At 44.8% G+C, this 14,944-nt stretch overlaps 1 protein-coding gene across 4 annotated transcripts in view; it reads left to right on the top strand.

Annotated features, from left to right (window-relative positions):
• Window positions 1–14,944, top strand: part of NEURL1 (neuralized E3 ubiquitin protein ligase 1) — a 128,272-nt gene that overhangs the window by 45,797 nt on the left and 67,531 nt on the right. Inside the window, exons 1-2 of one of the 4 annotated variants that reach the window (XM_085555260.1) lie at window positions 9,188–9,305; window positions 9,941–10,041. The exons of 1 other annotated variant lie outside the window; for it this stretch is intronic. In XM_085555260.1, the coding sequence (XP_085411386.1) occupies window positions 10,035–10,041 (7 nt within the window). In that variant the 5' untranslated portion in view covers window positions 9,188–9,305; window positions 9,941–10,034. Of the gene's footprint in view, window positions 1–9,187; window positions 9,306–9,397; window positions 10,042–10,409; window positions 10,527–14,944 lie in introns of those variants that run through there. 2 more of the 4 variants (XM_015867115.3, XM_015867114.3) reach the window with 2 other exon arrangements.

The following is a 14,944-nucleotide window of genomic DNA, read 5'->3' on the forward strand; positions in this document are numbered from 1 at the left end:
GGCTGCTGTGTAGGTTTCTTTATGTAGTTCTTAACGCTGTTTTTCTTTCTCTGAGTGTGCATCTGCTGCTGGAATGACCAGTTCACTGAGAGCCCCTGGGTTCTGACGTGATACTCCAAGTGCTGTTTGGCTGTTCTGCCTTCTTATCATCTTTTATACATTGTGTGTGCAGAGAGATTAATTCCTCAATACCATGCTCTCAATTCTGACCATCTCATTATAATCTTCAATGTACAGAGCCAGATGCTCTGATTTATACCAGATGAGGGCTCAGAGGTTTACATAATCAGTTCCCAAACCTTCATAATTTGCAGAAATATTTTTCCTTGGGTTTAAAACCTAAATGAACTTAAGTTTATGAGGTCTACTTGAGCAATACATTATTTACTATGGATTTTATCAAAATTCTATTCTTATACCTTAATCTGTTGTATTTTTAATTTTCTTCCTTTCATGTTGTTTTGTATTTAATATGACTATCCAAATAGAAAATCTCTCTAAATATGACTCAGCAGAAACAGCTTTTACAAAGTTCCAAACTCTCAAGATCATGGCACACACACTAGAAAATGGAGGTTTAAAATCAGCCGTTGCCTATGGTGTATTTACTCAACTCACAGGCCATTATCGGCAGCAATTTGTATGGGTCTAACATAGCAGTTGTCAGATGCTGTTTCCATTTCTGCTTTTGTTTTGCTTCGCTGGCAAAATTCTCATTGATTTCACTGGTGGCAGATTAAGTCCTGCATATGTTTCATTTCCACAAGCCAGTAAAAATGTCTTTCCTCTTTTTTTTGTGCTCATCTCCTTTAAATATTTTTGTCTGTGCACAACAATCCCACTAAAACGTCATTGTCTTCCAAATCTCCTTCCTCAACTCAAGTTGTCTAAATCCAGACAAGTTTGGGTCCAGACTGCAGGCTTACCCAGAGACCCAGTTACCAGAGAACTTCTTATGACTAGAAGGTTAAACAAGGTACTGAAGAAGATGCTTTTGTGTTGCTTGTGTTTTGAGATCAGACTGTCTGGTGTTTTACAGACCTGAAAATCAGCGATGTGCAGTAGGGTTTGTGAGATAAATAGTACAAGTTACAGAAGTGAACAGAAAGGAGACTTTGGTCTCTGCTCATGCAGGAGACAGGCTGCCCTTCATGCTATTCTCAAGAAAAGCATGAAGCAGCTCATTCATGGGGGAATCACTGGCGTTGCTGTTTTATGGCTTGCTCAAATCTCTTAGCTATTCTGTTAAATAAACTTCTGCCTTGGTCAGTGGTATCAGGATTTGTTTGAAGGAAAAGCTGCAATCTGGGAAAATAAAAGTTCATAATATGTGGATCTTGAAGAGACTTCTAACTGCTGAAAGGCTTGTTACCTGAAGTAACGTCCATGTAATGCACAGATCTTCCTTTTAACACTGCACACATAGAGATAGTAATCTTTTCGTGCCCCACATCTAATGTTCCTATCTTGATCTAGAAGGACAGAAAAAGAATTGTACTCATAAACTGCTCTACTTTTATGGGTGATGTTCTCCTCTCCCATCCTCCAAAAGCACTCTGTCGAGTAGGGGAAATAGTCTCTAAAGTGGGGGAGAGAGACCCATCACCAGACATCGACTGATATCTTGGAAATGTCTTAGAAACTGCACATGAATCAGGAATGAGTCATGATGTAACTTGGTAGGTATCCAGTTGAAGGAGGGGAGCACTGAGCACCAACTGTCCATGTCTGCTTCTTGGAGGTGAAGGCTGAGTATGAGTCAAGTTGGGATTCCTGTGGGAAGAGCAAGAGTCTTCTATGGACAAGGACGTGCTGTTGTCACCAAAAATATTGGTATTAGTTACAAGGTGGAAAGAGATGAGAAAGTGTTCGCTTGTACCTTGACAGGATAAAAACTTGACAAAGAGCATGGCTGATAACCTAAAGAAGCACAAGAATATCTAATTCCAGCAGAGCAGTCTCACTTGGTGTGAGCGTAGTGAAAAACCTTATGGAACCTCTTGCTTTAACTGTTGATAGAGTCTTTGAAGGATGTTTGGTCTTTGTGCCTACAAAAAGACCCAAAGCAACAAAAATCATCATAGCTGACATATAACTGTGCAGATAAAACACTCTTTTGCAGGTACAACACTCATGGAATATAAGAACAGCTCAGTTAAGATGATTTGATAGGGTGTGTTTGCACTGATGGTGTAAGTGCTGAGGTCACTGTTGATTTTTTTATCAGCCTGGGGTATGGCTTCCAGGTCACCTTAAGAAAACTAATAACTGTGTAGAATAGCTGTAGAGTTTTTGAATCCTGTGGAATGCATGCTGCGTTCCTAATAAACAGTATTTATGCCTTCACTGAAACTGTTCTGATTTCATGTAGAAATCACTATTATTTTTAAAGCCTCAGGCTGAACAGATTTCAGATGCATTTTGTCTGTTCAGTGACCAACTGAACTGGGGTCAGGCTCTGGCTATTACTAAGAATATGTGAATTTCATAAAATCTCTCGTTTATACTGTAGGCTATCCATTTTTCCTTTCTCAGATAGGTATGATTTAACCTATAACACTCTTGTATTAAAGAAATTTTCTTGTGCTCTACCAAAATCATGAGTTTGGAAGACTGAAGGGTGGGAAGATGCAGACATCTAAGTAAAACATATGTTGAATGGGAAGAAATCAGTCATCCTGGGTTCTGGGCCTGTGATTATTTCCACATGCCTGGACTGTACTGCTGTGTTGTGTGCCATTAATGTCATTAGATGCTTTATGTCGGAGTGGATTTTTGCGTATGCTGATGAGACTGCAAGATTGGGGCTGCACTGGGTTGAGTCTGCCAGTGTGGTTTCAGGGCTGCAAGTGGAGGCGAGTGTCCTTCTAGAGTCCTCTGCCATGTGCCCAGCCCAGTGTTCCCCAAGGTGCCCATAAATGTCTGGTTGTGTTACGAGCCTCCAGGCAGCAGGGTTTGTCCTCAGCCCTTTTCAAGAAAAGCAAACTGACTAATCAAACCCCACCTTGTAAAAACGGATATTTAAAACTGCTGCTCGATGTTGGAAGGAGGCACAATGAAAAATAAGCTTAATGTTCTTGTTAAAGGGTGCCTGTGTGTCAGGGAGAAATGCCAGCCTTCCCCCATTGTTTGTCTCTGGGCTGATCTCTGAGAATGAGACCTTGGGAGCCACTGCCATTCCATTTGGTTCCTGGTAAAAGGAAAAGTGATTTGATGGCTCCCTCCAGATAAAAATACTGAGAAGTGTAGCCTTCTAGGCCAGAAAACAACTTATTTTTCTTTCCTTGTTTTTTTTTTTTTTTTTTTTTTTGTTATTTGAGCCTGCCAGATTGGTCTGTTCTCTGCTCTCCAACTGTGTGGGCGGCACAGAAGAGGATGCTGAGACAAAGAACGGGGGAGGGAGGAAAGAAGTGAAAAAGACCTTTGGACTGGAGGCATGGTGCATGGGAGGAAGAGAAAGTAATGGCAGTCAGAGTGTTTTGGTTTGCAAAAGTTTGCAGCAGGTCGGAAGAATCTGTGGTAGGTCAGAGACACTCAGTCTAGAAGTTGTAGTGATGAATATATTAGCATGTTTTTGATCCTAAAGCATACAGATGTTTTTCTGCATTTGGTGATTTTATGAAGCTTGCATCCTACTAACTTCAGTGCCCACTGCTGGAAAATGGGGATGATGGATGGAGGGAGAAGTGACTGAATGGGAACATGACCATTGCTCTACTTTAGTAGAGTGTTTTACATTTTAAGTTAATCTGCTTTGTGCTTTGAATTAGGTTCTAAAGAAAGTGGAATTTTATGAAGCTAAGGCTCTGATTTCGTCCTGACAGAATCCCATTTTCCTGAGCTGAAAACCAAATCTCGTTTCTCATTCCAATAATAGCTACCTTCCCCCAGTCTACTGCATCTGGTTTGTGATCTTTTGTGGTACTTGTGAGATTGAATTACATGTGAAATGTGGTTTAACTCCTTTTTTCTGTTTTTCAAATGAAAAGGGGAGTAAGGATAAATTTCAAATGAAACTTTAAGATCTATGATGAGAATAGGATGGGGAGATACTGGACAGCATCTTCAGGTGAGGGAGGAGAGCACAGAAGAGGCGACTAGGAGGTGAACATGGGGAGAGAAAGGCCAATGCACATGTGAGGCATTATGTGACTTGCTTCCAGTTTAAACCTGCAAGATTCATCTTGCCTGGCCTTGGAAGATTGACCCTTGCCATGTATTTTGCTCTTGGAGCATTTGACCTTCAGTTCCTTTCGTTTCTTGTAATGTACTGCAAAAATTTGAACAAACTAAGGGCAAGGTTTGAAAAGAAATCCCACTTCATATGGGATAAGCCCTGAAGCAGGGACAGGGAGGTTCTGGTAAGAACAGAGGCTGTCCTGCGAGACGATCCAGGGCTCTCCCCTGTGACTCCAGGAGCCTTCCAGAGCCTGAGACTTAGAGCCTGGGATGTGTGGTGGGGATGCTGGTTTGTGGACATATGTTGTAGCCCCCACTCACCTGCCTGGCCAGCCCACACAGCTTCTTTGGGACCTGCTGCCCTTCATTGCCCTTTCTGAAGGACTTTTGACAGGGTAGGGACTCCGGGTAATAAAAAGGTGTTTCTCTGCTGGGCTAATATTTACATCACAAACATATGGTGCTTTGGCTTGGTCACAAATCCCCGTGCGTGCAAGTGAGAGGCTTTTCTCAGAAAGGGTGGGACATAAAACACTGAGGTTATTCTCTCCTGTCATTGTGTTTGCTAAGGAAAATCTTTAGGAATTACACCTTGATACTGACGGAATGTTATCACAGTTAGAAAGTCGAGCTCTCAAAGGTGAGCACGTGCTGCGTGGGAACAGTCAGTCTAACCTTCATTTGCACCCCGTTGCTTTCTGATTTCTTTACAGTATGTAAAAATCAGAACGTGCTTTTCTAGCTGGGACAGAGGCAACACTTCTTCCAGGTGTGTTGTGAAAACAAATGTGTTGTTTGCTCAATGTGCCCCATAAAAGCGCTATGACTTTTGCTGGTAATTTCATTTTTCAGCGTAGGGTTTGGCTGTTGTCTGTAATAAAGTATGAATGAGCTATTTTATATAATACAAAGGTGTGTGTGTATATATGTATACTGCATGAGTGTTCTCTGTAGATCTGAGTGGAACAATACTGTTTTTTTCACTAAACTATTACAGTACTATGTCACATGGAATGATGCTGCTCTGAGTTTCCAAATGTTTAATAGCCATAAAACTGAGCCTGAAATAACACTTCTCAGTCCTGCCTCGCTGTCATTATGCTGCCTGCAGGCAGAGTCAAAAGGAGGATTTTCAAGTGGGACTCTGGTTCTACTGTCAAGCAAAGATTTTTAACTAAAAGAAAACAGGCTTCTTGCACTTGATCTTAAAGCAAATGTCAATTTCATTAGGTGAATGGTACAAAACCAGTATCTCTTTGCTTTCTTAGTGTGCTTCTTCTGGTGAGGTGCTTGCTTTATCTTATTTCATTTAGGTCTAAAATGCTCTTGAAAAAGCATTGTGCATGAAGAGAGAGCCTCTGCTCTCATTGTGAACTGTTGTGTTAATGTTAATTTCTCATGTAAATAGACATGAGGACGTTTGAAAATGCAGTCATTGACACATATGCTGTGATGTTGTCCCTCATTGCGGGCTTTTGGTGGGTGCCAGGTGATGTTGCCCTGGAGCTCAGACAGCTTTTTTATACTGTCTAGAAATTCTGCTCAGAAATGCTGCTTAGCCTATCATGGTGCTTTATGGCAAATTGTGTCTTACACTGAGTTTTACCATTTCCAGCCTCTGCTACCTGGTGTAATTCTGTCAGAATTTCTGTACGACATTATCTTTTGGTAGCTCAGAACTAAGTAAGGAGGGGAACACTTCTGCCCTTGAAAAGGAAAAACTGCATCCAGTGGGAGCTTAAGAACATTTGCATGCTGATGGAAAGATGCTGTGCAAGCAAGTCTGGGTTTTGCTCAGTTCCTTGCCTTGGAAATCCTTCTTGCTGCTCTGCCCTGTGCTTCTTGCTAGCAATCTTCCCTTCTGCTGCTCCTGTAGGTGGTTGCACAGGGACTGAGATAAAGCACTGAGCAGGCAGGGCTCAGCTGAGCTCTCCTGTTGCTGTGTCTCCTTCACTGAGCCAGCCCACAGCCTGGACTTCCACTCAGATACCTCACTGATGTCTTCATTGCCTTCCTGAGTGACAGCCTTTACCACTGTGCCACAGTGGTTCCTGTCACCAAAGAAAACGGCACTGACGTCTTACTTACACTGAGTGCAAGTGTTAGGGAGATGCTAGGGATGCTAGTGTTAGGGAGCTTTCCTGCCCCTAAATTGTCCATCCTGCTGTGCTGCAGCAATCTGCCCCGGGGTACCCAAGCACTTGGGTTAGTGGTCGTGGTGCTGGATTTAGAAATGGTGGTCTTGATTTTTAAGGATTTCAGCTAGGATTTTGAATTTCCTTTGACTTGAGTATTGAGATTGGGGGTTTTTATCCAGAGTAATACTTTAATTACATAACTCATTGCATTCTCAGCTGGCTGTGTGTAAGCATCAGCTAATCAGTATTCCTTTTGCTAGGTCGGTATCTGTTTCATTGTGTTTCACACAAAGAATAGCCTGAAGATGCATCTCTGCTTTCTAAGATCCCTCTACTAATAGCAATAAATTCTAGTTAAAAGGGTGATTAGAATGTAAGATATCCCAGCTCTAGTCACTGTTGTTTGTGCATTAATGTTTGCTGGTGAGACATTTTCCCTTGGATGCCTTGCTGTTGAGAGCATTAGTTTTCCTTGAGTTACAGTGGCTGAGGTTTCTGAAGGAAGCCTGATTTCTGTACATGTGAGCTCTCTGCTGTAACAGCAGTCTGAAGCTTATGCTGAAAAAAGACCTGAGAAAATGGTCCTCTGAATCCTCCCATCTCCCTCAATCTCTAGCTGCTTGTTGAGAGATTCTGTATTGAGTGAGAAAGGGCAACTTTCAGTCAATTGATTTGTTACTGTGAAGCTGAAGGCACGTGGTAGTAGCAATATTGATGACAGCTTCTTAAACACTAAAGTCATAAAGAGAAGGGTCTCTGCCCCTGGAAAACATCTGATTGATTTCCAGTTTCCTGCTTTCTCCTACAGTAATTTTTGGGGAAGATTCAGACCATGTTGTGGTGAAGTGCTTTAAAGTAGATAAAATCCTATTAAGAGAGGGACAGGCTGAGGAAAGTGATGAGCACAGAAGAAGAAGGCAGTTCACAGAACCAATAAAGTTGGAAAAAAAACCATAAAGATCACCTAGTCCAGCCATCAAGGCCACTAAACCATGTCACTCAGTGCCACGTCTGCCCACTGTTTTGGGTTTTTTTTTTGCTTACACAGGCAAAGGACATCAGACATCACAACTATCTTGGGATGCATTTCCCAGACATTGATGGGTCCATCATGTCCTCCTCCTTGCTGTTGAGAAAGCAATGGATCTGTCTCATTTTCCATACCCTAAAACACTGCCCAGTGCCCATATGCTGAGGATGTATCTTGGGACTGTGGGAGAGGTGCCTTCCTGTCTGCTTAAGGCTGAATCAGAAGCATCCAAGGCTTCAGTCCAAAGAAGCATCCTGATGACTGCATCCTTTGCAGCCTCAGCATTCTAATCTTCTAGTTAATAAATATATTTAGCAAGGTCAGGTACTGCCTCAAAGCACACTCCTGCAGTAGATTCTTACTTGGATCAGTGATGCTGCTTGGACTTAACTTGCTGGATGCTGTTTATGAACAGGAGTGGATTTGGGAGCTGGGTTTCTGTTGGGTCACACCTTAGTATCTCTATCGGTAATTTGTCAGAAGGGAGCTCAAGTGGTGATAATATATATATTATTTCAATACTTGATGTTACAATGGGCAAGGGCAGAAAAATAACCCAAAGGGACCTGGAGGTTATCAACATGGAGAATTATAAAGTGGGAATAGGGATGTAGATAGAGTTGGCTTTGTTCCCCCCCAACATCTAGAGAAGAGTTAGAAACGTGGAAGAATGAAGAGAAATTAGGAAAAGGGCAAAGTCTGAAAGGGAGATGGAGGTGTGATAGGCCCAGATCAGAGAAGTTCCAGTATGAGGTGTGGAATCATAGAATGGCTTAGTCTGGAAGGGGACCTTAAAGATCTTTGAGCTCCAGCCATGGGCAGGGTTGCTAAGCATTGGATCAGGATGCCAATGGCTGCTGGAGAAAGCTTTGCTGTATGGCAAATAATCCTTGAGGAGTTAGCATCGCACAAAGGGCAGACCACTGCACTGCCTTGGTGCTATTGGGATGTTGGGGAGGAGGGGTACTATTCTATGTGGGTTGGTTTTTTGGTTTTATTTTATTTTTTTTGCAAAAGGCAATTTTTCAATCAACTGAAATTGTTTATAATTTTCTGCCAAGCAGGATGACTCATTCTGGCATCCTGCCCTCCCCACCCTCCCACCATCCCATATAAACAAATAAAGTCAATAAGTTACAAACACTAAAATAATCTGAAATGATAATGGCTCAAATTTTTCCTTTTGGTGTACGTAGAACAAAATGCTTAATGTTTTGTTTTTTTTTTTTAAGACATTATTTCAGAGCTGGATTCAGTGACCGTAACTTGAAGAAAAAAAAAAAAAAAAAAAAGAAGAGGTAAAAATAACTCTTAAAAATGCTTCATTTTTGAGTTAAAGAAACATTTTGTTCAGTAAGACGCACAAAGCATTCAGTTTTGGGCCAACACAAAATGATTTTTTTTTTTCTTAGCAATCTCTTGGTTGAGGCAGTGAACCAAAAACTCAATTATTCACAGAGCTGCAGCAAGATTAAGGTAAGGATGGAAAGCAGAACTGAGCAAGCAAGGGAGAAAATTTGGGGTTGGAGATTGGAGTAAACCTTAATTCCTTGGGGTGAAACGCAGTGGTTTGAGGTGTCAGTACTCATCGTTCACTTTGCTGTCAGTGTGAGGCACTGGGTCAGTGTGACCCGGGTGCTGCCCTGTGCCAGCTGGGATGCATGGGCCACGCTGCAGTGCTCCTGGGGATACATCCTCGCGCTGCACCACTGCTGCTGTAAATGCAGCATCGTCCAGGAGGGAAGAATAAAAAGAGGGGAAAAAAAACCACACCACCCAAGTCTTCTGCCAAGAAGCTGCTGTAAGCTCTGCAGAGTGTGAGTTTGGGCAGGGAGGAGCTGAGAGCTGCTCATCCCAGGGAACGCTGCTGCTTGGCTCCGGGTGCGAGTCTCCTCGGCGGGGCAGAGGGAGCCGGGTGCTGGCGGTGCCTGCTGCTGCTGGGGATGCTCCTCTGGCAGGTTGGAAATGCTTGGCACAGCTTTCCTCACGCACGCGGCGTTAGTGCAAACACCCTGACCGTGCTTCTCCAGCTTGAGCTTTTTTGCATTGCTTTTTTTTTTTTTTTCTTTTTTTTATTTCTCTTACCCAGCCATTCTAAGCAATAATCTAATTTCCCGTTATCCCAGTTGGGAGAATGAAGGCAGTGGGGTGGCAAGCTTTGCCCAGCACTGTGGTAAGGGGTGGGAGGCAGAGCTGGGTTTGTGGCTGTGCAAGTTTGAGCCCCGCTCCTTCGCAGAATGAGGAGTGACTGTAGCATAGCAATAAGCTGCATGAATTACTTTTAAATAAGTCAGCTTGGATGCACCATAGCCGGCTGTGGCAGCATGGTGCCCGCTGTGCTCATGTACCCTTAGAGCAGCAGACAGGAGAGATGCAAGGGAGATGGTGCACGTGTGGGGCTGGAGATGGAGAGGAGAGAGCCAGCTCCTGCATGGGGGAAGGGGAGCAGGACCACTGCCCTGGCACCCCCCCATTCCCTGCTTCTAATGCTGCTTTCTGCCAGCAGAGGTAATGGGCTGCAGCACAGGCACTGGGCTGAGCGTGCAAACCTGGCACCAAGGAGTTGATGGGGATAATGTTTTTATTATTCCAGTCCGTGGTGAACCAGTCTGCATTTCAAGTACTCCTTTGCTATTAAATAACTAATAATTAACCAGCAGAGGCCGTTCGAAGACTCTGGTGCAGTGATGTCTGGTAATAATTTTTTTTCCTCCTATTTTATTTAATTTTAATTTTTGCCCTCCCAATTCATTCCGAGGCTCCACACTGGGATCCTAAAGTGGTTTTCAATGCCCAAATCCGTTGGCTGTTTATAAATAAGTTCTGAACGCGGTGAGTGAAGTTGGCAGCGCCTCGGGCTTTGTTCTGAGCGCTGCCGGGTACCACGGCCACCTCCGTGGCTCCGCTTTTGGGAGCGCAGTATGAGATGCTGGGGACAGCGGGGAGGGGTGGGGGAACGCCGCATCCCCGAAGCGTCGGCAGCTATTTCAGGAAGACGCGAAGTCTCCTCCTTCTTATGTAAATAAACGTGACAGATCCCAGCGCCGGTGCGGGAGGGCCGCGAGTGGGTGGAGGCAGCCGGCGAGGGGCAGCGGGGCCGGGGGCTACGGAGCGATGAGCGCCGGTGGTGCCTAAAGGGGCGGCTATGGGGGGCCAGGTGACCCGCGGGCCGCTGCACGGTGAGCGTTGCGAGGGGGAAGGTGAGGGGCTGGGGGTGCAATGAAGGAGATGCGTGTGCTGTGTGCCAGTTTCCAGCGGGGATGTAGGTTGCCGAAGGGGAACTCGGAGGCTTTGGAAGCGGTCACCTTGCGTCTCCTTCCCGTCAGCCGCTCCGTAGTATTCATTCATTTCTATATTGCGTGGAACGAACGCTGGTTTGAACTACTCCCTGTGCTCTGCTGAGCTATGGAGCCTGCCTGCTTTGCTAGGTAACGTGAAGCCGTGCAGGGAGGGGGGCAGAGCGCCCGGCGCGATGCTACAGTAAAATCCGGAGCAATAGGCAACGTGGGGCCGTGGCCGCGCAGATCTCACGCCATAAATATTTCAGTGAGAATCCTGCCCTCGTTAAACGTGCCGACCGCTCCGCAGTGTTCTGCTCACCTCGGGACACAGCCGGTGTGCTGCACGTTCAGTGCGGGGGGAGCGGGCTGTCAGAGAAACTTCCTGGTTGCTATAGTAAATAGGGGATGGGAAACGCGCAGATCGTGTTGTGTGGGCTTGGAGCTGCTCGTGTGCTTCCTTTGAGCCAGAGGTGTGAGAGGTAGATGAGGAGGCTGTGAGTATTCACGTCCCAGACCCAATTCTTGTTGGATTGGGTGAAAAACACGAACTCTGCAGCTTAAGGAACAAATGGACAGAGTTAGGGAGCAGATGACTTTCCTAACGGCGCGTCTCGAGTGAGATTGGAATTTGTTCATCATCTGTTCTGAAGTGTCACCCACGGTCTGACCTTATTTCTTCTATAATGTCGCAGTGTTCACGTCGTGTGCAGAATGTGAGTGCTGGTGGGTCAACACTTACAAAAAAGCAAGCAAACAAACAAAAAAAGCCCAACCCAAAACAAACAGCTCTGGCTGTTGTAGGTTCCATTTCCCGTTTGAAGTGGCATTTGAATGAACTTGAGAAACCTGGCTGGGAAGGAGCAGCAGCTCTGTGTGTGTGCCAGGGACCTGGCATTCCTGCCAGGGCTTTCTGCTGCCTACTGAGCCTGCAACTTCTGCCTTACGGTGCTGCTCCGCCTGCCAGCGCGGCTCTCCTCCTTTTATATTTCCTTGGGAGATGCAAAGTAATGAGGAGACACGGGTAATTAACTCTGCTGAATTTCCCTCTGTGGACAGAGGGGCTACAGGCAGCGTTGCAATGAGAGGTGATACGCTGCTGAGTGTAGCGCAAGTCTTTTGAAACGTGGGCGTGCTTTATATTTAAAAATAGGAAGAAGTCATCCACCAAAGGACATGTAATGAAAATAGACCACATCTGTGCTTGTGGTTTGTCCGTGGCTGCCATTCCTGCAGTTCCATCTTTCTGTTGAACGCCTCTGTTTTCAGATATGCTGGGGAAAGAGAACCGAAACATATCAGTTTCTCGGAAGAATAAATGAAACTGAACGTAATGATACCGAAAGGAGCTCTGTAAGCAGCCTTGGGGGTTAATGCCCCTTGCTTTTATAGAAACCACGGGTAAAGTACAAATCTGCTGCTTTCAGATGTTTCCAGCTCTGTCTCCGTGCTGAAAGACTGGGCTGGGCTTTTCAGGGGCACCTGAGTCATTAAACTCAGCTGAAAATCATCTGGGATGGGGCGAAGCTGCCTTGCCCAGCTGCTGGAGACTCCTGCTGGGATGGGCACAGCTCCCAAGCCTGGCATGGTGCACAGGGGTCTGCCTGCCCCTGGTTGCCCTCTCTCACTTTGGTCAGGTTGGAAAAGATGAATTGAAAGATGGGCTGTGCGGGTGGTGCTCCTTCAAAAAGCATCAGAGCAGCATGGTGGTGTTTAACAGCTGTGGGACATTTGAAGGGAGACGTCTTATGGCTTTTGTGTGTGTTGGCACACAGGTGCTATTCATTCCTTATTCTCCGTGATGTGCATTGCCCAAATGCTCTCGTGCAATCTCTGTCCACGTGCCCATGGCACTGTGATGGTCTGTGCTTCTCTTCCCCCTTCCCACCCCATGCATGCAAGTCCTTGGCGTGCTTTCCAGTTCTCTCTGTGCAAAAAGGAGGAAAGTTGAAGTAGGAAGTCCAGTGGTAACGTAGCTGTGATGGACAGGATGTTTACAGTCCATGCAAAAGGGAACATCTATACATGTGGTGTTTACGTTAGCAATATTTTAAACAGGAAATGTTAATATGATTGCTCGTGGTTCATCTGAGGCGAGTTTCTTCAAGACTGGCTGTGTGCTATAGTGTTCCTACAACATAGGCAGACTTATCTAAATATTTATATTCAACTACTTGTTAATAATCGTGCATAAAACATCTCTGATGGACGCATACCTCCGAACAAGTACGTTCTTCTTACGCAGTTGGTTCAGCTGTCACCTGCTGCGTTAGTTTTTAATTCCTCTCGATGGCTGTGAGTGAGATGCTATTTGCATTCATTTTTGGGGGAATCAAATCCCATTTTTGTCTGAGAAAAAACATCTCGAGTATGTTTTTTTATAATTATTATTTTAAATATATTTTTATTATTCTCTTGGAACAGAGCAGACAAAAAGTCAGGCTTCAGCCAAGGAAGCTGCTGCACTGTGCTGGAGAGGGTTCAGTGCGTGTCTACGTGCGGAGGTTAGCGATGAACGTGTCCGTATCTCTTCAGAGGGCTTTTGACTAGCTGGAGTGTACACAGTGCATTAATTCATGTGCAGGGGATGTGTCTGCTGCATGCACGTTTGCTGAATAACCTTCCCTCCTACAAGTCACAGTTGTTAATAAGTCCCTCATTGCAGGGCTTTGTCGTATTTTTGTTTTAATTACTCTCGTGTCTTGGGCACACATCAGTGATTTGCAGCAGAATAATTTTTACAAGGAGCAGAAAAAAGGTGTCTTGTGTCACATTTCCCGAACTGTAATTGTATGGCATCAGCCTAATTGCAAAGGAGTCCCTGGTGAGAACGCATCAGTTTTTTAGCCTGGGAAGCAGCAGTGACTGACAGATGTAACTTTTGGCTTGAACAATTGAGTTTTTAAGCTTCTTAAGCTGATGATGCTCTGCAGCCTGAGGATACAACAAAAATAATGGCTCCCATCTTGGGGTGTATATACAGGTGTAAGCATTACATATGGCCAGAATTTCCCCTTACCTATGTAAGTCCTGGTGTGCTGCACAGCTGTGTGGTTGAGTAGCAGGAGGCAGAAGGATGCAGGAGTAGTGGCATAACAGCTCTCCATCTGCTCTACATGGTGGTAAAGACTTTCGGGCAGCTACATGGGTTCATTTCCAATTTCATTGGCATCTTGTTCGCCACAGCCTTTTCCTGCCCCTGGCTGCTGTTTTATTTCCATGCAGAATAGGTGTGAAGTGCTGGTGCTGTCCTTCCTCTGCATTTTGTTCCCATGTAGAGCAGTCTGTGGGACTGACTCACAGGTGTCACTGGGAGGTTTGGGGTTGGCTGGGAGCCTCCAGCCCCAATGAGCTGCTGATTTGCTGCTGTAGGGCACTGGGGAACAGTGGAAGCTGGAGGTCGTTTCCTGAGTGAAAAATAGCCATGGTGTGCAACTTCATTTATTCCTTCTTTGCACAATGGAGCTCTATTTTTAGCTTTCTCTTAATGCTTTGTAGTGTAGTGAATGGTATATCTATAGGCAAGTGCTGAATCAGCCCCATGCTCTATTTCCTACTTTGTGTGTTCCTTGCCTATTCTGCAACAACTCTGCCAAATGCTGCATTTCACCCTTGCAGTTAATACTGCCCAGGAGAATTGTACTCTAGCACACACCATTGTACACACCTTCAGATTAAAGAATTTCTGACTTCTTTGATCTGATTAAAACTGTAAAATATCCCAGAAGAAATAAGAGATGTTTTAACATTAGCAGCAATCTGACAGCACCAATGTAGTGAGGTTTCTTTACAAGTCAATTTTACTTTGCATTTTTTGTCATTTCTAAACTGTTGTCTGGATTCTGAGGTATCTTACTTAGCTTCCATATGTGGAGTGATTGAAAATCGCTTTACCCTCAGTAGGGGGTTAACAGTTCCCATATTCTGCAGGCAGTCACTCACTGAGAACCAAGATGAGATGGGGAGAAGAGGCTCTTTCTAAGGTCGTTCTGCTTTCAGCAAGATTGCTATCTAGCTCTGAAAGCAAATGAGTATGTGTGTGTATGGGAAGTTAATCCTGCTCAGGCTTGGATTAACTGGTGCAGAAGACCCCGGGCAGAGTGCCAAAGTACTGCTGGCATTTGCTAAAAGTGGGGCTCCCAGAGATTATTTCAGTTTGTGCCTCTGACCTGTGGGTCACTTTCGAATGTCCTTAGGTGGCTGACAGTAGTGACTGCTGACAACTTCTCAGGTGAAATGGGTACTGCCTCCATATACAGGGATTTTATGGGTAATCACATTTATACTTGAAAACTCTATTGTGAAAGGCAGATGACTTC

Source organism: Coturnix japonica, chromosome 8 (assembly GCF_054131305.1).
Source record: "Coturnix japonica strain WE chromosome 8, WE-NBRP24, whole genome shotgun sequence".
Taxonomy (NCBI): Eukaryota; Metazoa; Chordata; class Aves; order Galliformes; family Phasianidae; genus Coturnix; species Coturnix japonica.